Consider the following 26,334-nt stretch of genomic DNA (forward strand, 5'->3'; position numbering starts at 1 on the left):
CTGTGCATACACACAGAGACCGTGGTACAGAGGAAGACCTTCCACGCCTCTTGCTTGCTGATTGTGCTCAGCCGAGTGCTCCTGAGGTTAAGTATCGATGAAACCATTGGCTTTTACAACTGGGACTGTCGTTCTACTTTATTAATGGAATCCAGTGGCTCATAACCGTTTACTCTGCGTTGAGTCCATCTATGAGTCTCTTGCACAATCACGGATGCGAATTTTGTCACTGTTATAGGCAGTCAACAATGATTGATCCACCAACTTTGCCAAGCAAAAAATCATATTGACTTACAGCGTGGGTCTCCTCATGTTTAGTTACGGGCAGCAAACAAGGAGCAACGCCTACTGCTTATCATGCAAAATGAATGAATTTGATCCATATCCAATATAAGTCTCGGTCTGTGAAAATATGATCCAGACACTTGTCACTAATTGCTTTCAAATCTGATCACGATCTTTACAAACCTGGCTCTGATACCATGTTAGTTTTAGATCAGAATGATAGCAGTAAATTAAATCAACACGCAGAACACGCAGAACACCCGAATACCCTGGGAAAACTTTCCTCTTGAAGGTAAAAAACCCAGCAATGAAATCTCAGAATATATTAGACAAGATCAAACATGTCTTTACAAGTTCGCTTCAATTCTTGAAGCTATATGCACAGGTTAAATCATCATACACAGCAGTATATGTAAACTGAACCGAACTGGGGCATCAGAATGCTGAAGGTGCAGATCTGATCTGATCTGCTGAATGCATTCACTGTATCAAAGAATGACTTCACTGTCCAAGGCAGAATTTGCTGCTGATGAATTCGCTACTTAATGATGTAATTCGCTGCTGATGGATTCGTTACTTAATGATGTAATTCGCTGAATGATATCTTTGCTCTGCTCAAGGAAGTAGCTCGCTCACTACTGGAATGATTGTATGTTGTAAATGGCAAGTGCATCTCCTTTATATATGTGAGAGGCACCCATTCACAATGGGTTGGCCTTCAGGAGAAACAATTAATTACAATAATAATATAATGCTCCAAGGTGGCGGACATATAGGGTCGGCCCTATATGAGATATTAATTACAAGTTACATTTTAATTATTGCATATTTATTATGACCAAGGCCGATAGGCCAATTAGTTATCCATGTGCTAGGTCGGCCCTAGAAGGAATCCGACCTAGCTACAAACATCAACAGGCTTGAGGATGTTTTCGAGTCATCCCTATGTCCTCGAACGTTTCCTGTTGGGGATTTGTATTTTGGTTGGGGATGCATCCTTGGGTTACATAGGAATATAATCAATAAATGCCATCCATGACAATTCTATCATTCACATCCTTTGGGCAAAGAAAGCAAAATATGTTCGATGAGATTTTGAATCGAGATGCTATTACAAGATTAAATTAAGTGTACCGATCGAGCATTATCCATACCCAATGAGAGATCCAAGGCAACAACCTTTTTTGAAGAAATGAATGCCAAGTAGGGGTTTGCATGGTGGTCAAAGGTTGAGTCACCAAGAGATCTGAGTTTGTGAAAAAAATTTGGCCCTAAAAATATCTCCAAACAAAGGTGTTGGGTGGCAAACTTGGCCTTGGCAATACGTTGCAAAGATTTTAGTTCGTTACAGATCATATGCTGAAGCATAATGGCTGGAAATTTCCAAAGCCTCTCAAGCATAGTTTAAAAAATCACCTAAAAATATGTCAACTTGTGATTTTTTAAAGAAAAATCCACTTCCAAGTCACTTCCTCAAAAGCTTGGGGGCAATTTTTTGGTGATAAACTTACTGAGAAATTGTGAGTCCTACTTGAAAAACTCCATCCAATTCAAGGGTAAGGTAGTTCATTGTGGATGAGGTGGTCTTTAAAAAGACCATCAATGACAAGTCCAAAATGTTGGAGGTGATCGACAATGGCATCCTCTCTCACCTTTAGTTAAGCAAGGCCTTTGAGAGATTCCACTTACTTGAGTCCAACATTGTGGTCAAAGTTAAGCAAACCCCCAATCAACTCAACACACTTTACAACTTTGTCTTTGACTACTTTGGCTAAGATCACAATGACTTTGATGATATGCTTGAATTCGGCTATGAGATGATGAATATTATGCTTGCCATTGTTGATGGTGTTGGTGATTCCTTGATCTAGCTTCTTGTGGACGACTATAGCCTCCCCAAAGAAGCTATCTAGTTTGAATATTCCAAAATCCATTTGTCTTTCTTTTATATCTGGAGTAAAATCTATCAATATTGTTTCATATGTGCAATAAAACCACACTTTCTTTTAGTCCAAATTAACATTTGGATCTTATGTCTTGCTTCATGGAGATTTCCACTCTTGTGTGAAGCTTATTCTACTCTGTTTTATTAAATACTTGTGTTTTTGTCTTAAAAAGTTTTTTTTTTTCCTTGAAAAAAAGAAGATATTTTTTGTAAATAAATCTCTGGAAAATATGCCAAGTTTTTAAACTATGCTCTCAACAAATGCTATAAATGTATTGTTGAATTGACGAGGAAAAGTTAAATTAATTAACAATCATTCAATCAAGTATGATTCTATTTCTCTCTTCTTTTTTCTAGTTATTATAAGATAAGATATTATTATGAATTGTCCTCACTTGGATATTGAAGTACTAGCCTATAGTCAAAAGTTGTCCAGATGCCATAAAGACTTTGGTACAAATAAGGGCAGCAAAAGTGAATCCTAGGAATTTCAGATTTCTTGTCATAACGCTAGAGGCCAAGAGGTCTATTACCCCTAGTTTTAAACCTCTGATCATCTTTATCAAAAACCGACTCTCGATTTAGGCCGTTTACCCATTTATAAAATTGTCGACTAGGTCGCTGGTTTTCGGATCAACTTATAATGGTTCCAAGGTCCTAGAAATCATCGACCCTCCGACTCCCTCTAAAGCTTAAACAGTATCGTCGATCATAAATGGTGCCAAGGTCTATATAGTCAGGCTGTCGGGGTATTTCCGAACTCTAGCACTGGTTCTAAAGTTCTGAAAATCTTCGATTCACCAATCGTCCTCTAAAGCTCACTTCTTTGCACTAGTTGCTTTGAAATGGTTCCTTAATTTGCCAATCACCCCACCGCATTTAGTGTGTCTCGTCACCCAAGTTAACATCTCCTAGGTTGGTAATTCTTTGAACTTCGTGCAAAAGATCGGGAACCTTGCAATCTAATTAGAGATCTGGGAAGTACATCTCCTTAATGACAGATTAGGTGGCTAAAGCATGTAAAGTTACTGACGCAATTTTTGAAGAAGAATTATATTATTTCTCATTGCTGAACTTTAATGATTGAAGGCCCTGTCCATAAATGAAAGGCGGCAATATTCTGAATTCACTCTTTCTTTAGGGATTAGCTAGAGAAACAGTAAACTGACAAATTGGCATGTCTGTTGGAGGAGTGGGAACTCAAGAATCTTAATTATTTCCGTTTCAAGATTTCTTTGGTTAGTGCTCGATATGGGTTATTCCCCCATCTTCAAACAGTATGGTGCTTCCCCATGAAGATCAATTTCCCATAGCTCAACCTGATTTGAATTGGATTCAAAAGGAGCAAGAAGACATAGTTGCTTAGTTGAATAGGGTTGCATAGAGAGAAATGACTAATTACTCTGAATATAGAAGGATAACTTCCATTCTGGAGCAAGAGGAGAGACGAGCTGAAGTTAACAATCTTCTTCTACAAAGAGAAATTGCTGCAGCTAGAAATCCCGAGCTTGAGGCGAATTAATCCAGTGCATGTTAGAAGTCTGTAGCAAGGTAAGTGCATAAATAGTAATCGATTTAAGTCGATGCGAGGCAAAATGGCTCTCCCAGGAGAAGATGTCACCCCTATAGTTTAGACCGACTTGGTGTTAGTTGAAGACCCACAAGAGGATATTCTTTTTGGACTGACAACTCTAGCCTGAAGACGTAAAAGTAACTTTTCAAAATACATGAGAGTCATCTTAGTGTTGTAGGAAGAAGAAGAAAAGGCTGAAATGCATGATGCCCAGCTCCAGGTAGCAATTGTAGCAGGTTGAAACCCTGCTCCCCATGTTAATTAATGGTGCTGCCAGGTGATATAGAGTCAAGCTCTCATAAGCCTTTTTTTTTTATGTTGAGTAACTGTTTGGTTCTTTTCTTGGAACTGTCGCTTTCAAAGACCATTATTTAAAAAAAAAGACAGTTACCAATCGTGGTCTATATATATGTCAGATAGGAGTCAAGATAGATATAGTTTTTCTTTCATAAGGTTCTGAACTTTTTAACAGTTTCTGAATGGATATTTATAAAAAGAAATCTGAATGCAACTTCATGGATCATAAAAGTTACGGTTGGTGAATTATGTTATTCTTCTTATGTTGAAATACTACACATTTGGGTTATCTTTCTTTTTATCTGTTGGTGCACATTACTATGAATATTTAGCTTTGAATGGATGGAACAGTAATGTCCTGGATCTACAAATCTTAATAATTTAGGGTAGAATCTTTGTATTCTATTCAATTATGTTTCTGTCAATACCCCCCCTTTTTTCCCTTAGAGCTTTCTGGTTAAAAGCTCTGCCTTTCCTGCTTTCTGCTAAAAAGCACACCTCAAAAAGAACCAAATCGTATCATAAGAGGGAGCTGTACCTCTAAAATTTAGAGGAAAATTGCTAATTCAATAGCAATTTCTCCAACTGTTAGTTTCTATTTGTCTTTCACCTTGGGCATTTATGAGTCATCTTTGAGTTATTTTAGAGAGACAAATCCGTTAACCAACAAGGTCAAGACTGTTGTGCTCTTGAAAATCTTTTTTTTTTGGCTGTGAGGATGCTTTAACTGTTTAACAAGTGGCCTTTTGTGTAAAATGTTATTTCTCTGCTGGGTTCTTTTGCCACTGTTTTGCAAAAAATGGGTAGTGTGGGGCCACTCTCTCAATTGTGGGAGTGCACTTACAAAAATGAAATGATGGGTGTGGGGTTCTATCTAAAATGGGCATCTAGATGATGCTTGTTAGATCAAAGGATATTTGGACATGCAATGTGGTAGGCGACGCCAGGGAAACGTTAGTGGTGCAGTAAAAATGATCACCATATGTTGCCAATCTGGAGTATGTAAAAATGTCAACAAAGGCTCTGCACTTTGCATTTGACTGCAAGAGTAATTACTGTCATCTACCAACTGCAATGAAAATTCTAAAAGAAAATGTCATCTTCAAATAAAACTTTAACGTTCAAAGAGAATATACACATCAATTGAAAGAAATTTGTCATAAGATAAATCTAAACCTAATAGGGTTGGCCGTCTCCTTGTTCCATATGCTGGCTAGACACATGGAAACATGGATTTGGATGTCCTTCCCTGCTACCACTTAATTAAGATAATCCTGAAAAGATGTACATTGTCTGGAATCTGGATGATTGATCAAATTTCTCTCTTAAGACTTACCACTTCTATAAAATTGGGAAATGGAACTAAACTCCATGACCACCTAATATTTTTTTATAGATTTTTGTATATAACCATAAATTAGGTGATAACCTCAATGCCACATTTTAAAACATTTTTATCTTTATTTTAAGACATAGGACCAGTGACACAATAAATAAATTTGAACCCATCCTAAAGCTTTATGACCTGCAGATTCCTCTGTCACATGAAATTTAATGGGAATGCCTTGGTTTGAGTGTCTTCTACTCATTGTGCATAATAAAATTTGATTTTACTTCAACAAATTCCTTTGTATGAGTGTAGGCAATGTTTGTGACGTTTCTTTCAGCTACCTCTCACCTGGAGTATGAGTGTAGGCAATGTCATGACATTTCTGTCAGCTAGCTCTTTACCTGCAATATGAGCGAAGGAAATATTGTAATGTTTCTTTCAGCTAACTCTTCAGCTGCAGTATTAATTTAGGTAAATTGTAACATGTCTTGAACTGTTTATCTGCAATGAGTGTATGCAATATTATGACATTTCATTCAGCTAGCTTATACCTGCAGTATGAGTGTATGTAATAATGTGATATCTCTTTCAGTGAAATCTTTACCTCCAGTATAAGTGTAGGGAAGATTTTTCTTCATAATTCCGCCTGAGATGAGACAAATTATTTTCAATTCAGTCAGCTACCAATTGTATACCAATTGTATGCCATTTGTACCCAAAACATCAGCTGAAACCATCAAATCACAACTGCAAGGGGAAGTATTCCATTGTTTTATCGTGTTAGAAGTTTGTTGGCTTTGAACTCTATCAAATCCCAAATTTATATTAATCAATGAACATATTAATATTTCCAAGGCTCGTACATCTTCATCAATGAACATCACCCAAAAACGAAAACAAAATGTTAATTATGTTTTCATGTCGTAAACATAGAAATTCATGTTCCCCACAAGGACACTTTGCACAGTAAGTATAACCTTCTCAACAGCTTTTGTTGTTTCCAAAACATTTGTAACAATCTGCCTTTAAATCACCATGCTTTGTTGCCCCTTAAAGATGAAGAATAATCAACCTTTTGAGAACTCTTACTTTTTGTTTGCAAGAAAGTAGAAAATTACTAGCAGAATTGGATTGTAAATTATACCTGTATTGATGAAATCTTCTCAAATACATCTATTCCAGGGAATTTGCTCTGTTTTCCTCATGTTTTGTGAGTTGTCTTCATCAGCAGGACTCTGCAATGTGTAAAAAATCTGGAGAGATAGGAGACCCGTGATGAAGTAATACCTCAAGCACTTCACTTGCATGGACATTCACTTCCACATTCAAACATTGAAAACTAGCTACTTCTATTTTGTATTTTTTGATATTTCAGGCATACAGCTAATTCTACATGCCTGTAAGCTTTCTCTGATACTAACTCAAAAATCTCATACCCTTACAAAGAAGTGCAAGAGATAGCTGGGTGGAAAAGCAAAACTTAAAAGCTAAGTCACAAGGTTTGAATTTGAGTTCAAGTTCGGCAACAATAAAATTTGCATGATGTTCGACAAGGGTAAAAAATTTAAAATATAAGTAATAATTTAAAAAAAAAAAATCTATTAAGTAATAAATCCAAAAAATGAAACAATATTACATTAGATTTAAATAAATTGTAATAAATTTAAAAATATTAAAATATTAAAATAATAAAGTATATATATATATATCTAATTAGGGGTGACCCATGTAATGCAGCGGTTAAAACACTTGCTTGGTGAAACCGCCACCAAGGTTCAAATCCCCGCTGGGCAGCTATTCTTGCTGGCTTTGTGCTTTCACTGGGCTGGTAGACTCGCGGATTTGAACAGCAATAGCACCTTAAAAACTGCCCCTTACTGATGAATTTTTTTTTTCTAATTAAAATGTTTTAAAATATTAAATTTAAATGTTTTAGTAAAAAATAAAATAAAGTAACATTTGTTTTAATCATAAAATGTAAATAAAATAGAAAGATAATAAAATCTTATTTGAAAAAACGAAAAGTTAAAAAATAAAAACAAAACTTGAAGATAAAAGATTGGTTTGTTCAAAACCCCGCTTTCTTCAAATGCACTTCCTATTCCCCCTCCAATCACTTCCTGATCCCAACCCCCATTCAACATTGAGGTCCATTTGTTGCATTCTGACAGGTCCATTCGTTCCTACTGTGAGGAGGATCCATTGTTGGTTGACAAGTGATTATAGTTTTGTGTCGAGAGTGGCTTGAGATTGAGTGTTGGAGAACACGAGCATAGGAGTCTCACTCTACCCATTCTTGCAACGCGATTGGACAAGGCATAGCTTTCACTTCCAGGGAAAAAAGAGCCATGCCCTCTATCCGTGCAAATCTGAGGCAAATTTCAATGAATTTTTAATCCTGTTTTGAAGTTCGCCGAATTTTGAACTCCATGGCTGAAATTTGGTGAACTCTGTGACACAGCTTAAAAGTACGAAACTATTAAATATGGAGGAAAACTCTCAAGAAAAAAAGCTCTAATGAGGATCAAAAGAGGCCTTTTTCTAGTATCTTCCTATCATCTATGCCAACACATACAATCAAATAAAACATGTTAAAAAGCTTCTAACCTTGAAATACCATGTATTTAGAGAAAACATTATTGCACAAAAATTTGCAGTAATAAAAATAAAATAAAACTAGTAGACATCTTAAATTCATCTATCAAAAATATGTGGAGAGCCATTAGTCTTGAATTATTTTATTTACTTAGAGTTACTTTATTATATTTTAGAATTCTTTTAGAATTATTTTGTTTTTATTTACCTAAGAGTTTTTATTTTACTTTAGAACTATTTATGAATTGTATTTTTTTTTCTTAAGGGTTATTTATTTTATTTATTTACTTAAAAGTGTTATTTTATCATACTTAAGATATTGTTTCATTACATTGTTTACTTTGTTTTTGTTTGAAGAGTTATTTTACTTTTATGTAAATTTTAATTTTTAGTTTTGAAAAAGGCACCCTTCATTATTTTAAATTTTAATAATTCTTTTGTTTTGCTTTTACTATTAAAAGTGCAATAGATACTATATACTTTTATGTTAATTTTAAAGTTTCATATTATAGTTAAATACATCAAAAAAAATGTTGGCCATGTTTTGGTTTTTATGTACACGTAACAACTTGAGACTCCTTGATGCCATTGTAGAACACCTCTTGGTGTATAAAATGAAGTGCATCTTAGTAAATACATTAAGGCCTAGTTGGTAGGCTCGGACTTGGCAAAAACTCTTCAGTCCCCAAATATGCCACTTGGCAAAGACTCAAGAAAAACGTGGCAATAACTCGACAACTTAAAATATTGCTTAAATTTCTTTAAAATCACTTTTTTTTGTTGTTGCAAAATTCAATGACAAAATGTATCCACGAGTCCATAAATGAGTACAAAAGTGTTTTGTATTGAATTTGATTCATTTGAATATAAATTTAGTACAAAATCACATCATCATGCAGAATCCTAATACAATAGTTAGGTAGATGCTTAATGAATTCATGATGGTTGCCTTTGAAAATTATCATCATAATTCATAAATTGCATATTATAACATTTTACATCTTCCTTTTCCTTGGTCTATTGAAAACTTGGGGAGAGGTTCTAATCCTTGCACTCTTTTGCAGCAACTTGCTCAGCTTTGAAGGTTGTGTTTGTGGCTCCAACTCGACCTCTATCTTGCTGCTAGAAGGCAATGACTCCACTGCCTTTGCATTTGAATCTTAGATGCTAATGCTAATAGTATGATACTTCATTATTGATCAATGATATTATCATAGTAATAAAGATAATTATTGAAGTTGTCGATTCTAGTCTCCACTCCCCAACCCTTTCATAGTAATCAAATTTATTAGATGACGGGAGATCCCAATATCTAGTGGGAGTCTAGGAGTGAAGACCCAAATGGGTTTGAGGGGTAGTGCCACTCATGGGGGGCGTTGGGCAATGCCCCTAGTGGAGTTGAGGGGCAATGCCCCTCGCAAGGTCCAAGGGCAGCACCCTGGCGCATTCCTAAATTAAGGCCTCTGAAACCACACAAAACTTGATGTCGCACATCATTTTCACAATTTTATCACTTAAGCGAGAATTGAGGTATTTGACAATTTTTTGTGAAGAATATTTGCTCTTCAAGTGCTGTGTGAGGGAGGGGCATTTGTGCATTTATAGGGAAAAAATGCAACTTTTTTGACTTTTGTTTTTTGTTTTTAATGCATCTGATGAGTGTTTTTGTCAGACTCGCTAAACTGAAAGCTTATTTCCCATAGAAATAAGAACAATCATTGGTTTTCTTTTTGGAAGTGTCTTAGGACACTGCTAAACTGAAAGCTTATTTCCCATAGAAATAGCGACAATCATTTGTTTGCTATTGACCATATTGAAACATTGCAAAAGAATCTCAACATACTTTCTTTAACCAATCCAAAGTTTGATGTTAGCTCTATCCTGTCTAGTTTCCATTCCAAGGATGTAATTAGTGGCCTCAAAGTCCTTCATTTCAGACTGTCACAAAAGTTGAGATTTCAAGTCCCTCATCATTTCCTTACATTACCAAATAACAACATATCATTGACTTTGTAAGATAATGATAAAATGATCACCATTCTATTTATACTTATAGTAAACATAATGATCTAACTTATACTTGTTAAAACCAAACCCCAAAATAGATGAATCAAACTTTTTATACCACATTCTAGATGGCTACTTTAAACCATAGAGGGATGTCTTCAACTAACAAACTAAATACTCTTTACTCTTCTAAATGTACTACTTTGGATGTGACATGTAGATCTCCTCTAAATCACCTTATGAGAAACCTGTTTTCACATCCATTTGCTTAACCTCAAGATCAAAAGCAGTAGCACAAACTAATAACGTTTTAATAGATGTGAACTTTGCAACAAGGGAGAATATCTCAATGAAACTTATTCCCTAAACTTGTGAATAGCTTTTGGCAATCAACCACGCTTTGTGCTTCTTAATGTTACCATTAGAGTCAATGTTTTTTGAACACCCATTTGCAGCCAATGGGTTTTTGTCCTTCAAGAAACTAAACAAAGTTCCATGTATCATCTTTCCATAGTGTAGCCATATCCTCTTCCATGGCCAATTTCTAGGAATCACAATCATCCATTTCCTTTGCCTCTTAAATTGTTCTAGGCTCATCAGTGTTGATCAACAAAGAAAATAATAAATATGTATCTAAAATCAAGTGGTCTACACCTTTTTGTTGGCTTCCCACTTCTCTCCTAAGTGGACCTCAAAAGTTGAGGAGGAGCTTCTCCTTTTCTTCCTAACTCTATGAGCTCTTCATATCGGTTTCTTCATTTGGTGTAGCCTTCTCAATCTTTGGCTATAGTTGCATAACTAACTTCCTATAGTCCTTTAGCTACTTAACTATGGTGGAAGGTTTGACTTTCTTGAAAATCACATTTCAATTGTAGAAATTTTTTTCAACCATAGGATCCCAAAGCTTGTACCCTTTTATTACTGACACCATAGCCAATAACAATACATTTCACAACCTTATTCTTCAACTTTGACTGCTTCTCCCTAGGCACATGAGCATATGCCACACAACCAAATACACAAAGATGTTGAAGTGAGAGCTTTTTGTTTGTCCAAACCTCCATGGGGTTTTACTATGCAAGTGTTGATGCAGAAGACCAGTTGATTAGCCAACATGCAGTAGCAACTACTTTTGCCTAGATCTTTTGTTCCAATCTAGACCCACTAAGCATACTTCCATCCCTCTCCATCAACATCATGTTCATGTGGTCTACAATCCCATTTCACTGAGGGGCATATGGAGTTGTCTTATGTCTTTCAATATTGTTCTCCTTATAGCATCTAACTTTGCAAAACTTACCATCGTTATTAGTCTTCAACACCTTATTCTATTAGTTTGGTTTTCTAGGAGAGCCTCATACTCACTAAAGTGACTAAAGGCCCCAAATTTGCTTTTGAGAAGATATGCTCATGTCCCAAAATAATCATCAATAAATGATACATAATACAAAGATTTTGACAAGGAACTTCTACAAGACCAGATATATCAGAATAAACAAGATCCTTCAACTTGGAAAGTTTTTGAGAACTAGAGTAAAAGTGACAATTTTTCTTTCCATAAATGCAATATTCCTTAAAAAACTCGAGAATAATCAATAAGTCCCTCTACAATATTTTTATATTTGTTGAGGTTTGTAGATCTTCCTCACCAATATGGCCCATGTGCTGATGCCATAACATTGTTTTCTTGGTAGGTAACTTGCTCTTTGATGTAAGAGCATGCTTATGTACCTAGAATGCATGGGCATTAAAGTTGGATACAACCAAGCTATTCATTGCAGGTTCTAATGATTCAGACATAGATTGTAGATCTCTTCATCACATGTATTGAAGAACTACTACACTATTTGTAAATGCACGCATCAAATTGAAAGAGAGTACCAACTCCAATCCTCTTTGAGAAGACCAGAGCTCCTTAAACCATCTTACAACCTCAACTTCCAAAGGCCTACCCACACACCCATATCATTCAGTTTATTTACAAACAATAGGTTTTGTGCCAAATCAGGAATGTACAAGCCTTCAATTATTTGATTGAATAAACCCGGATTACCCGAATAGATTACAATGAAGACAATGAATGCTTATAAAAGAATAAAGATAAAACCCTAGATGAAACCCTAAGTGAGAATTAAGTTAGATCATGATAAGTGCCCTTATCTTATTCTATGAGACAACATGACCTATAATTAGCTTAATCTAAAAATAGAAAAGCACTCCTAAGTTTAGCTTAAGTGTAATAAAGTAATAGGGAACCTAAGTAATGAATTGTTGATTAATTAATTACAAAGGTGATTACCTAATTACCCCCCTTAAGATCAATTTAGGGGGAAGCTAAAAACCTAATTGTGAATGCAAAGATGGATGCATAAATTCATGAATGGATGGGTCTCAACTACAAGGCTGATCCTCCCATTAGGGAATCAAATCTTGATTCACCTATAGCCAACCATGTTGAGACATGAGTTATTGTCGAGGCAGATCTTATAACCATCATATTTCTCATATTTTGTAAACCACTCGTGATGGGAAGTCATGTGGAAAGAAGCTCTAGCGTCTATTGCTCATGCATTTTGAAATGAATGCATTGCCAAGGAAAGACAAAGGCATCTCTTACATCCTATTGAGAAGATTTGTTTTAATCATCATTAGATTTGGTTTGTTTCTTGTTTTTCTTCTCCTTGCAGTCTCTTCTGAAGTGGCCTGTCTTGCCATAGTTCCAACATTTTTCCTTGGACTTACCTGCAGACTTAGATATCCCATGGATTTAGATCCACCCTTGTCCTTCTTCTTGCTTTCTTCTTTAGATTGCCCATGAACAACCAAGGTCTCCACAGTGGATTTGGTAGCTTTTCCCCTCATATGCTTTGAAAGAAGAGCAACCATAATCTCACCATGAGATAGTGCTTCTAGTAACTGCTAAGAGGTTGTCCCATGAGTTTGATAGAAAAACACTAAATGGTCATGCATCAATCTTCCTCTTCCATCTTCACATTGGTAGATTGTAGTTGCGCTATAATTGTGTTTGATGCATTCATGTGCTCAATAACATAATCACCATCACTTGTCCTCAAAGTGTATAGCTTCTTTCGTAGGAAAAACTTATTAACTAGGGATTTTGCGTAGTATAGTTTCCCCAAAGTTTCATAGTATTTGTTGAGCAAAGCTTGATAAGGCTTCTTGCTTTTCTATCCTACATTGGTCAATCATCTAGTGGCATTGCAGTTGTTTTGTATCCGGATACGACAATTCATAGATCTTTATTTTTGAGTAAATCCTCCATCATGAGCTTCTACAGTTCAAAGTTAGTCACACTAGTTTTTTTTGTCTTTAGTCTAGATGTATGTGCCATCTTCCCTGAAACAAATGTCTTCTTTGTGCACACTCCCCCTCAAATCATGATTAGTATGAAAAACTTTGTTCCTACCATCTAGTACCCAAGTTGATCAAGCTCATATATTAATTTGAAAGGAAGCCAAGGTGCAGAAATGATTCCTGCACTTATCTTAAAGGAGAGATTAATAGAAAATATTAACTAAATAATTTGTAGGAAAGAAACAACATAATAGAGTCATTTACCATAACACAATGATGTATCCTAAGAAAACCCTTTTGAGAAAAAAACCCTATTTTGAAGCACCTAAAAATGTATTAACATACAACAGTGGTCATAATACACCCTAAGGAAGGAGCCTTAACAAGAGAAAAACATCAACACTCAGATCTGGAGTATTATTGGCAGCAAAATAATATTTGCAAAATACACAATGCAAATTCCATCCCAAGCACCAAATAAATAGAGACCGATACATGAAACCATTGAAGGGGAATTACAAAACCATGACCTAATACCACTCAAAAGTGATGCTCAAATCCCTTAATCAAATTTCAACTTCCATATTCCAAGAGAAGTCCTATCTGCCATAACATGTCATTGTTATCCTCCCAACTAGGGTGTTCCAATTTGTCTTATTCAAACCCTCCAAAGATGCTTTATGATAATCATGGTGACATGTCATAGTTCAGTGAATGTTTTGGTCAACATGTTTAACTTCGTACAACTATTTTATGTGTCATAGATGCAAGGTTGAGACACTTTCTCAACAAATTCACTGTTGGGAAATGCAGTAACAGGAGTAAGATCACATTGCTAATGTCTTTGAAATAGACCACCTTTACATCAATTAATCATTTATTTTGAAGTACATAAATTGGTATTTAAAGAATATATTTGCAAGCAGTTCTCTCCAATTGTCCATGTCCATGATATTTACAGATGCCAATGGCAACTTCTCTTATTATAAAATAGCATGTGAAGGAAAATTGTGTGCCGTTGCCCCCACATCATCTTTGAGCTTTCCTTTGATTGATAATATAATCACTGCTTTTTTATCACTGACAAGGGTTAATATTTGTTAGCATTTGTAATTTCATACTACCATACGTTTATTGCTCCTCTACCAGGTCTATGCCAAGGTACATATCTCAAACAGGTAACACCGTTACCTGCACAATTTACACCGGTCGTTGTCTCTGCCCACCCATTTACTGCCATCATCTTTTATTTGCATATACATTTCAGGTTTCTATACTGCCAAAGAACCTTCTGTAACAAGAAGCAGTTATCAACCAAAATCAGCGTTAGTCAGCATTGTCCTGTATCACAAAGGTTGCCAGAGCCAAACTCAAAAGTATTAACATATATTTTTCATGACAGAGCTTTGAGATCAACATTTTGATGCTGGTAGTGAATGAAACTTCAACATGAATGATGCCTGTCACCTAGGCCAAATTCTAGTATATCAAGCTACTTCTTAAATAGCACTTTTCTAACCAGTACATAATAAAAGATAATATTCACTGTCAAATGTACACATACAAACACTTGAAGGAATATATAGAAGTAGCCCCTCCATTAATTGTACCTTTGCAGCTGTAAATTCAGCTGTTCTTGTATGCCTTGTGCATTTCCAAGATGTGCATACAAATACAGTACATGAATGTATTTATATATTTGCAGCGAAACTATCAAATATATTGACCTTAGTACATCATAGACATAAGATTAGAAAACTAGAATACTCGACACCTTTGTAGATAAGATTAGAAATAAATGCTAAAAAAGATTAGAAAACTCAACACCCTTGTCGATAAGATTAGAAATAAATGCTAAAAAAGATTAGAAATCCCAACACCCTTGTAGATAGAAAAAACTGTAAGTTCTTTCCTTAAATGTATGCAGATAAGATTCAAGAGTCAAACCTCAGGTAACTAATGGAGAATAAGATTTAAAATTTAAGGGCAAATAAAAATTGTTGAATCTTATGGGAACCTGGAAATCATGATCACATTTAGCGAAAAGAACATTGTATAAATTACGCATGAGAGGATATAGTTGCATAAAAAATAAATGCGAACATGCCATTTTTTAATTTTCTAGAAGACATGAAAAGTGTTTGATGATAAAATATTTCTGGGATAACTTACCACATTTACTTTGTATTATTGTGATGTGGATGGACAGTGGGAGGAATCATATGATGATAGACATGACTAGTTGATCCCAGTTTGACACCCAATCCCATGACGAGGTTGGCTGGATGGGTGTATATCTGCAAGGGGATCTTACACGGCCATTGTGTTTTGCTCACGAGGCAAAGACTTAAAATTTACTATACACCTTATTCTCCCATCTTCTGACACAACTCATTTCTTTACATTAACAGTCTTTAGATCCATGAATTACAAAACCCACAGTGGTCCCTACCGAGCAAACTGTCTGAAAATTCTTCCTAGTTAAATCATTGTCTTAATGTGCTAATTTTTAGAACTTCAGAAGGATCACAACACTTATCATGGTCGGCATGCATTTAATTATTACATTCATTGCCATAAAAAGTTTCAGATACTGTTTTCCGCTCAACTATGTTCCACAGTATATTAGTCATCTTGAATGAGATTTATACATGAGTAGACGTACTTATTCATAATTGTGATATATCATATGTTGCAGGTAGTTGGGGCTGTAGGATTCATGAATCAGCGGTTACAGATCCCAGCCAGTGTGGATCCTCAGTGGGCTGCCATGATTGAAAGCTGTTGGAAAGAGTAATATATTGTACTTGATTTTCTTTTTGTACACTGTAGATCAGTATCAGTGCACAAGGCATTTATAAACACCATGTTGTAAGATTAATAGTTTAGCTATTTCCTGGTGCAGGGATCCAGCTAGCCGTCCAACTTTCCAAGATCTCACAGAACAACTGAAAGAGCTGCAGAAGCAGTATACCGGGCCTTCACCTCAAAAAAATCAAGCTTTGACAATTTGGAGAGACAGCCAACAACCAGAGATATAGAATTTGTAAAATAAGATCGATCATTTCTACAAATGGAACAATGCATGTACTCTTTGTATTACTTCTGTTGCATGGGGTATTCATCAACATTTTAATCTTCACTCATCAATACAATACATGGCTTTTTTTTTCCTTGGTGACATGCAATAGCCATTCATATGTTACTTTTCTCGTTTCTTATAAACATGCGTACACTCTAGAATAAGCAAGTTGCATTGCATTGCATGTCATGCCATGGAGAGATTTTCTTATATCACTGCCTGACTATCTACCATAGGCAGGCTCTCAAGAATGACAGGAAGAGTTTGAACATATAAGGCATCTGTAAGACTGTAACTATGGCCAGTGACAGAGATTGAATGGCAATTTCTGGGTAATGCTTAGTCTTTAAACCAAGTGGAAGTATTTGCTGTCACTAGCCGTATTATTAAATTGGTCTGATAAATTACAGCTGTATCATTTCAATTGTGGCAACTGGCGACTGGATGCAATGCTCTCACAACCAAATTGTTAATCATTCAAACTGCCTTTTTTTCTGACTTAACTATCTTCAGGCAAGTTGGCCCAAGCTCTGAATAAAGAAGTGAAACGAAATTGCACTACGAACGGATTGAAGTTATTTTCTCTACCCTATTTTATTGTCTGGTTTTGTATTTGGTTTTGTAAAGTTAGGGTCTCTAATTATGATTCGAGGGTTAGAGGGACTACAAATGTCATTTTTTCAAAGAATTAAGGACTTGTGAGGAGGTAAATCATATTTTATTTTTGGGAGTTGTCATTTAGAATTTGTAGGGGATTGGATATTTTGTTTTGGGGCCTACCGTTATATTTAGTAACTTTATGGTTTCTATGGGAGTTGTATTTTTTTTTTTTTGGGGGGGGGGGAATAGATGTCTAGGAAAGTAAAAAACTAGGTAATGAATGGAGAAGTTAAAATACTTTAAAGGGGTTCGGGGGATTTTACAGCCTTGTGGGTATGGTGAGGGGTATTGGGGCTAGTAATAAAGAAGAGAGGTGATTCAATGGGGAGATCCACAAATATTGTTTAAAGGGAATGGAAAAATAGTTTTTGAAGAGTGACCAAAGTAGGTAGAGAAATTGGGCATAAACAATCTTGAATGTACATATTAAGATTGTGATCACACAAGGATGGAAGTGGCCCTTTTAAAATGTTTTTTTTCAATAAAAAATAAATCAAAACAAATCATAAACCTAGTTTAAATATCTATAATTGCAAATCACAAACCTATTCTTAATCATAGTTTGAAACCTTAAACTTGATTGTAGTTTGAATCGCTATACATAGTCATAATTATAAATGCTAGGCCTTAATATAGTTAGGAACTCTAACCTAATGATTTTTAAATTATTTAATGATAAATGTAGTTAGAAAACTAAAATTACTATTAATGATAACCTTCAATGAAAATTCTAACCTAATAATTAGAAAGCATACACAATGTTAGGAATTGTAGATCATAAAATGTCTACCCTTAATTAGCTAGATACTTTAAAAAATTATATAATAGTAATTGGAATCATAATTACAAAGTTTAACAATCCTAATTAGCATACACAATGTTAGGAATTGTAGATCGTAAAATGTCTACCCTTAATTGTAGCTAGATACTTTAATAAATTATATAATAATTGTAATCATAATTACAAAGTTTAACATTCCTAATTGTAAATATTACTTAAGTTTAATTTGTATGTAATTGTAAACCCTAATGGTGGATTGGTTGCATATGAATATGTTTGTTTCCTCATCCTCCTCCCTCCTCCCTCCCTTTGGGGTTGAAACACCTTTCCCTAGATACACCTAGAAACGTGTATTTTGGAATTGTATCAATGACTCAAATCCTCTATCTTAAAAAAGTAATTTCACATTGCTTGCAAAGTTTGGTTCATGCCAATATAAACACCAATATTTTATAATGAATAGTAATGGGTGTGACATCAAAATGGAAGTGGCCCTCTTACTAACATAATAATTGGTTACAAATGTTTGCTTGCTCAAACTCCTCTCATTTATTGTATTTTAAAAAATAAAAGAATAAAATTTTCCCCTCTAGTAAAATATGCTTAAAAATTTGTTTCAATGACTATAATCCTAATTCTTAAACTTAATGTAATTGTTTGTGATTATGAACCCCAACTTCACACTATAGTGGTTAGAAATGCGAACTCTAGCCATAATTAGAAATCTTAGTGATAGTTGTTGTTAGAACATCTAAGCTTAATACTCCTTACAAACTTATTTGTAGTTGTAAACTTGAACCCTGTTCTTTATTATGGTTAGAAACTTGAATCCTATAATCCTTGTTTTTTAAAAAATTCCTCAACTTCTAAATCTAATTATCTATAATTAGATTTAGAAACCCTAACTAGATGCTCAAATAGTTAAAAAACCTAAATTTATGTGAACATAGACAATAAAATTATAACGAAAAACCTAAATCTTATACCTAATCAATATTAGATGCCTAACACTAGTCCTAATTGTAAATCACAAAAAATAAACCCTAAATATACTAACAAATGTCAACCTTAAATATAGCTACAAACCTTGACAAACTTCAATCCTAACCCTCACTATAAACCATTGTCTATCCAACATTCAAGAGGCACCATGGATAAAAAATGCCTTTCATCTATAATAAGAGTTAAATTTCACTCCATTCTAGCTAATTACAACTACATTTCAGTTAACTTCCAATACATTTTAGTTAACTATTCTTTATGTTTTTTATTAAGGTAAGCATAGATTTTGAAAGGGCCTAGACCGTTGTATAGAAAGACTAAAGAATTAAAAAAAAAGTAGGAAACTAGGGTCTTGGCCCTATACTAAGCTACAATAAAGCAAGATAGGCCCAAGTTGGCTAAATACAACACAAAAACAACACAACCAAAAGAGGGGGACACCAACATCCAAGCTACTAAAACAACAACAAACGAAAGAAAGAGCTGGGACTTTTGGGGTCTCACTTAGATAATGCCAAGCCTCGAATGTTGGCCTCTTGCCCAACACTTGAACATGAGTTTGGGGAAGTGATATAAAAAGACAATTCTTCATCCTTACAACAATTTAGGGGACATTAGCATCCACATTCTTAGACCAAGGGGAAGTAAGGGGAACTCCCCCCATGGAGAGTCTATCAACACGCGAGGAGAGAGCCATAGAACATCAAGAAGAAGGGTGACCATCAACCACATGAGTAGTCAAGAATTGGTTTGAAGCCAAGGGAAAATCAAATTGTGAGGTCAGGGTAGGAGGTTCCTCAAAATGGTTTGAGGGACACGCCAAATTTGTGCTAGAAGCAAATGACTTGTCATCATATTAAGGGGAGTCAATCGAATAAAAATCAAGATCATGAATAGTTAAGTGATCTTTATTAACATCATTCCACCACATAGAAAAGACTTTACGATGTGAGAGAGGAAACTTCGTACTCAGGTGATCAATGGAGAAGCATCAACACCATCTTAATTTAAGGCCCTCATAATCAAGAGGTTGAGTCCAAGGTCTATCCAACAACCATCAAAATGACATCCCCATGAAGAGGATTGGAGATTTTAATATCCACCAAAATACAAGCAAAAGTAGAGCGCGCGCCCCATGTAGAAAGTAGAATCACCCAACTCTCAAGAAGTGACTGATAGAGTTGCCTATCACCTTATAACACAAAACCTCCCAAAAATGTAGAGGGAGGTTTTGAAGTCTAACCCACACTGGACACACATTTAGTGGCTCAATAGAGAAAGAGTGCTCCCCCAAGCCCATAACTTGCCCAACACCAAAATCTTCTCCTCAAAAGGAGGCAACCAAAAAGCCTTTAGCATAGAGGAATAGCCCAATCTTACCTGCCATAAGAGGCCTCTAAGAATTGGGCACCCATTTGTGAAGATCAATAAGAGAAGGCCAAAGATTGAATAATCTACACACCAAACCATTATGCTGGCAGAAGTCCTAATTTTGCACCACATCCTAGCTACAAATAACCATTGAGGATGATTTGGCATAGAGAAGAGGATGAGATTCCTCTCTCAAAATGTGAGGAGCACCAAAACCAATCCCTTGAGTGAAGCTAGTCCATCAATTGTAGAAGCAAACACTAGAGGGGATGTCAGGGCTTATAATTCCATTTGAGATTTGGGATAGGTTATTGGTCTTCACAACTTAGGGATATCAATCCATGCTGAGCAATCCTTAATAGCTTAAAGGCTACACTTACTTGTCAACCATGGGTCGTATAACTTGAAATGATACAACACTATATGTGCATTACAAATCTATCTTGGGTTGCTATCCTATTTTGACTGCAAAAACAATAGTGAAGGACAATGCTAGAAAATAATTACTGAATATACTGTAACTGAAATTGAGATATCAAAGAAAGAACAAGTGCAATGTAAACTAAACATTATAGTACAATGATTCAGTCTAAAGCAATTAAGAAAAAGCAACTATTACTTGTTAGCTAAACGAGATAGTCATCAAGTGCTACTTGTACCATCTATTCTAATTTGGCTATGGCTGCTATAGGAAACAATAAACAACAAAACCATTATCCTACTGAAATTCAAGAGAGCTACTTTAATATTAAACACCTGAACCAAAACTAACTGAGCTAGACTAATCTAAGAGTAACTTTACCTCAAGTGGGCACCCTTGGGTAAGTACTCGCTATAAAATTACAAGATTACATAACTATTTCATAAATGTATTGTTTTAAATTCATCACAAGTTTACATACTTTCTTACAAAATATAACTACTACAATGATCACAAAGTTGTTAATCTTTTTATGTTGTATGTGAACTTATTTATATAATCAAACGTATGACTGATTCTTCTAACTAACTACAACTCAATCCCCAAATATAGGGAGATATTTATTGAATGGATAAAAAAACCATAATTTGAGAAAGTCCTATTAGGACTAAAATTTTTAACAACCATTAAGACATAAATGTCCACTCAAATCAACTCAACATATTACTAAATGTCACATTCTTAAGTGGGTCAAATCATTATGGAAAATGTGCACGTGCAAGTACCGCCCTTGGATAGATTTGTCCACCTAGAATTGGATTTGATTGAATCAACCCTAGTTTTGTCTATGGCTGCAGGAGCTGACACAATGCTTGGTTGCGGGAACAATTGCTTCTAGTTTGAATGAAGCATTGCACAACAAGTTAGTACATACAACATTGTGAATCATAACAATCAACCATTTCCATCTCTAACATTTAGAATTATAAGCATATATGTATTATATTAGATCCATTAATCAAACATATTAAGCGTGCTTGGGTAAAGGCCTAATAACATAATAAGTCACAGTACGAATAGAGTTTGCAATGCTTATGTCATAAAACTTTTAACTAAAGTTTGTAATGCATCTTATAAAAAATGGACAAAATAAGGACCTATCAAAGGAGACACTAGCACCGGAAGGCTTTTCCCCACCATTGAGAGTGGCAATAGAGGAACCAGGGAGAGGGTCGCAAATAACCCCAAGACGTCCATGATTTTTGATAACACAACCAACACTAGGCCATCCCGAGTTTCCCCTTGACGCGATATCAAAATTAATTTTGATCCATCATCTAGAAGTATACACTTGATGACCTTCCTGACCCTGTCTAGCCCCATAAACAGGGGTATTCTCAAGCCTTCCCATCTCTTTTTGATACAAACATCCCAAACTGAATACTTACTCTTTCTTAGGATTTGCTTCTTTCTTGTGTTCTTAGTAGTTCCTGTTATGTTGACTTCAATTTTTCTAAGTAACCTCTCCTTGCACATTTCCTTTCCTTGGAAGATTTTCCTATTATTTTCTTTCTAGACTTTCCAAATAATGATGGATGGAGTGCAGACCCAATATACTCCTGAACAATTGACCCTTTAAAAGGCAAGGCCCACATATTGAATACTATTCTTAACTTACTTGGGAGTGGGCTTTGCCAACCCAGCTTGCCCATGATACTTCTCTAGCAATACTCTGTTGTATCACATCTCAAGAGAAAATGATCAACAGATTCTTCTTCTGATTCACATAGGATACACCTATTAGGTTCTGCAAAATCAATCCTTTAGAGTCTATCCCCGGTCAAAATACTGTATTGCAATGTCACTCAGGCAAAGACCCTTGCTTTGACGGGACACTTGTTTATTACAAAGTAAATAAACGAACCAACTCTCCCTTTGGATATCATTTTACTAAAGCCTATACTTTTAACAAAATAGCAACTGAACTTGTTCCTGCACCAGACAATTTCATCATCTTCCTTTGAAGGCCAGATTTGTCTGTCCCTTAAGATTTGTTCTATGCAATTCTTTTGATCCTACGGGGCATCTACATCTTGCAAAGATTTCTATGTCCAGCTACCTTGTCCTTCCTTGGACACTTGCTCCACATAATCTCTGACCTTAGTACCCCAAAGTTCTACAAGCACTTATTTCAAATCTTCTATATTATGGAGCTTGTCCAAAAAATCATACCCATTCCAAGAATCTTTCTAGAAAGTCACCTACAAGCCATTTTTTATGTTCTAGGTTACATGATTGATTATGCTACGATGAAATTCCAAATTGAGGATCCCCAGGGGGTCCCGGACTGTGAGAATTCTAGTAGGGAAAGCTGAATCAAAGTATTTATTTTGGAGAATGTGGACCCAATTTTTTTTTATTGTTATAATACATATACCAAATAAGCTTCGTACCGAGAGCCAAGTTCATGCACGAAAGCTTTCTGAATTTCCCACCCCACTATTAGCCTTAAGTCAGCAGATGTTATCCCATGCTATCAGAGTGATCTTTTGATCCTTACCCCCATTCCAAAATAAATATCTCATTGTTTGGTTCAAAATACTATCGACTCTCTTATGGATCTTCAGACACGACATGGCGCAGTTTGGTAGCACAACAAAAATTGCTCAAAGCATAATGATCCAACGGGTTGCAGTGAGACACTTCCCCTTCGAAGCTTCAGCCTTGGTCCGACAATTGCTAGTCAATTGATTCCAAAATTTTGATTTGTTCATTCTAGCAAAAAGAGGAAGACCAAAAAACTTTTAGGAAATCTTGCAACTTTTAACTTCAAGATTCTCACTATTTCGTTGTGTTTGTTAGGGGTGTTGAAGAAAAAAACATCCAATTTGTTCCAGTTCACTTTTTTGGGACTAAGGCTAGGTAGTATTGATCAAATATTTTCTTAATCTCCTTGCTTCCTTCTTGCTAGAAGTCCCAAATAGCATGGTATCATATACAAACTGTTGATGCATAATTGGATCAATGTTGGGTGAAATGTTAATTCTTTTAGAGACATTAAGTTTCCACAATGCATGTTGACATGCTTGAAGGCTTTTGAATTTCTCTCAACTTTGGTTGACCGAACTATATGGATGGTTTCGTGAGCAATGATAATGCCTTCAAAGCTTGACCTACTCAGTGCAAAGCCACTTTTCTCTTCATAAATGATGCCATTGATAGACACCTTTAATGTATTAACTATTACCTTTGAAAACACTTTGTAGGTTGTATTACATAGTGAAATCGATTTATAGTCATTCATAGTCTCCACCTTTTGTCTCTTAGGAATCAAGGATATGAACGTGTTATTCAGGTCCCTTAACACCACTTTTTTCTTTCTAGATTCTTCCACCACCTTGATCGGTTTCCCACGCACAATATCCTAGGTTGTGTGGTAGAAGCTCATAGGAAAGACACACAACCCCAAGGCTTTGTATTTCCCAAGCTTGAAGACAACTTTCTTCACTTCCTCATTGGTCACCTCTTTATAAAGAAATCTAGTTTGATCCTTCAAGATTAGCTTTGGGATACATTCAACTATTTTTACTCTACCTCTTGCATATGTGCTTGTTGCATTGTTCAACAACTCCTCATAAAACCTAACTTCCTCGCCCCCAACCTCTGTTTATGTGGATAGAGTTTGCCCATCTAGGTGAGTTATTTCTAAGATCCGATTGGCGCTCCTATAAGCTTTGGTCATGTTATGGAAGAACTTCATGTTCATATCTCCATCCTTTGGCCAAGTTTTCCTAGATTTGTGCCTCCAAAACATCGTCTCTCTTTCCAAAATTTTAGAGTATTGGTGTAGAAGGCCCTTCTCCCAACTCTACATTCATACCTTATCATTGATTTCCTCAATTTGTTCCTCAATCATTTCTTTATCCAAAAAGATGTTCTTGAAATGTTGTGAATTCCATTTTCTAAGCTAGGATTTAACATATTTTAGCTTCCTTGACAAAAAGAGCATGCATGAGCCTCTAGGATATGGTTCCTTTGAAATACTTGTCATTGCGCAACATATTTTTAAACTCCCCACATGAGTCAAATTAGGAGTGAATAATAGAATCATAGGGAAGTGGTTCAAGCCCATCAAGTTCAAGATACTAGAATCCAATGTCACATTCATATTCTCCCACCTGCCAACCAAAAGGAATTTGTCTGATTTTTCTACAATACACAAACCCTATCTTCTATTTATCTAGGTAAACAAACCATTCCTCAAGATCACATCCCAAAGCTGATTATCATTGACAAAGTTCCCAAGTCCAACTGCATTTGTGAAGCGATATTCGATCCACATTTGTTCTTTTCCCTTGTCAATGAGGCGTTGAAGTCCCCACCTAGAATTATTTTCTACCCTTGTAGAATGTAGATCACATTCGATAATCTCTCTCATAGATTCTTTTTTTTCAATATTGCAATCGGCCTATAGATATTGACCAAGAATACCTCATCCTTCATCTAATACACTCTAGCTTTGACCAATTGCCAATGTTTCTCCTCCAAAATAGGTTCTACAATGATCCGATTTGGATTCCAAATCACACCAATCCCCCCCTCGCCACACAGACACCCTTGAATCCTCCACAAGCACACATTTCAACATCTCCACTTCTCCATTAGTTTGAGTCCCTCCTTCGACAATTTTGTTTCCTACAACATTACTATGTTTGCTTTGGTTTGATCAATTTGGTTCTTCATCACACGCCTTTTGTTAGGGATAATAATGCTCATAAACTTTCCATGTTACTAAATTCATTGTGACCCAAGAAGAGATAATGTCTTCCCTAACCTCAATTTCATTTGACTCTTAGCACTTCCTATCATTTTCAATTTCTCCTTAATAGAAATTTTGCCCTTCTTTCTCTTTTCACCCAGTCTTGGCATTTTCAACTTTGACTATGATTGCTCTAACATTCTTTCTTCTAAGATTCCTTCCTCATCATCTTCAAATTCACTACTTTCTTCTCGTTTCAAGTCTTAAATTTCCCATCTTCCTTCCCTTCCTTTGCCACTTTCCAAGATAGCATTCACAACAACCTCTTATCTTAGACAAAAGCCTTTTTCAATCATGTTTGCAAGTTCTTGGTCATTTTGCTCTTTCTCTTCCATCTCCACATGCTCCAATTGCATATCCACCTTCTCAGCTTCTCCATCCTTCTCTTCTTTGTCATAACTCTCTCCAACCAAATCCTCCTAAATCTCCTCCAGTAATCCCAATTATATAATTTATTCTTTTCATAGATGAGATCCTCCTCTTTCCTATTGTGATGCACCCTATTGGTGTCTTTCCTTGATCCTTCCTCCTCCTTATTTGTGCTTCCTATCTCTATTCCCTTCCACCAACAATCCGTTAAGACATGGCCTTTTGACTTACACCTTTGACAAATATGGATTTGATCCTCTCTTCCCACCTTCTATCTCCAAATACCCCACTCGATAACAATCTCTAACTTCTTCTAGACATGAGGAATTGGTTTGATTTTTATGCACAATCTAGCATACATCTCATATGTCCTGTCCTCGAGGGCATTGGCTGTCTTCACAAAGGTCCTTAACTAATTCCTCATATCTTGCAAAGTTTCACTATCCAAGTATTCTAATGGCAAGTTGTAAAGTCTTACCCAT

The 26,334-nt window shown here is 35.6% G+C and overlaps 1 protein-coding gene across 3 annotated transcripts in view; it reads left to right on the forward strand.

Moving 5' to 3' along the window:
* Positions 1-16,520, forward strand: part of LOC131067949 (serine/threonine-protein kinase ppk1) — a 41,325-nt gene extending 24,805 nt beyond the window's left edge. For 2 of the 3 annotated variants that reach the window (XM_058003104.2, XM_058003105.2), the window contains 2 exons: positions 16,046-16,140; positions 16,253-16,520. In XM_058003104.2, the coding sequence (XP_057859087.2) occupies positions 16,046-16,140; positions 16,253-16,388 (231 nt within the window). In that variant the 3' untranslated portion in view covers positions 16,389-16,520. Of the gene's footprint in view, positions 1-9,089; positions 9,155-16,045; positions 16,141-16,252 lie in introns of those variants that run through there. The other variant, XM_058003106.2, reaches the window with a different exon arrangement.
* Positions 16,521-26,334: the final 9,814 nt, after the last annotated feature.

This window comes from Cryptomeria japonica, chromosome 6, assembly GCF_030272615.1.
Source record: "Cryptomeria japonica chromosome 6, Sugi_1.0, whole genome shotgun sequence".
Classification (NCBI taxonomy): domain Eukaryota; kingdom Viridiplantae; phylum Streptophyta; class Pinopsida; order Cupressales; family Cupressaceae; genus Cryptomeria; species Cryptomeria japonica.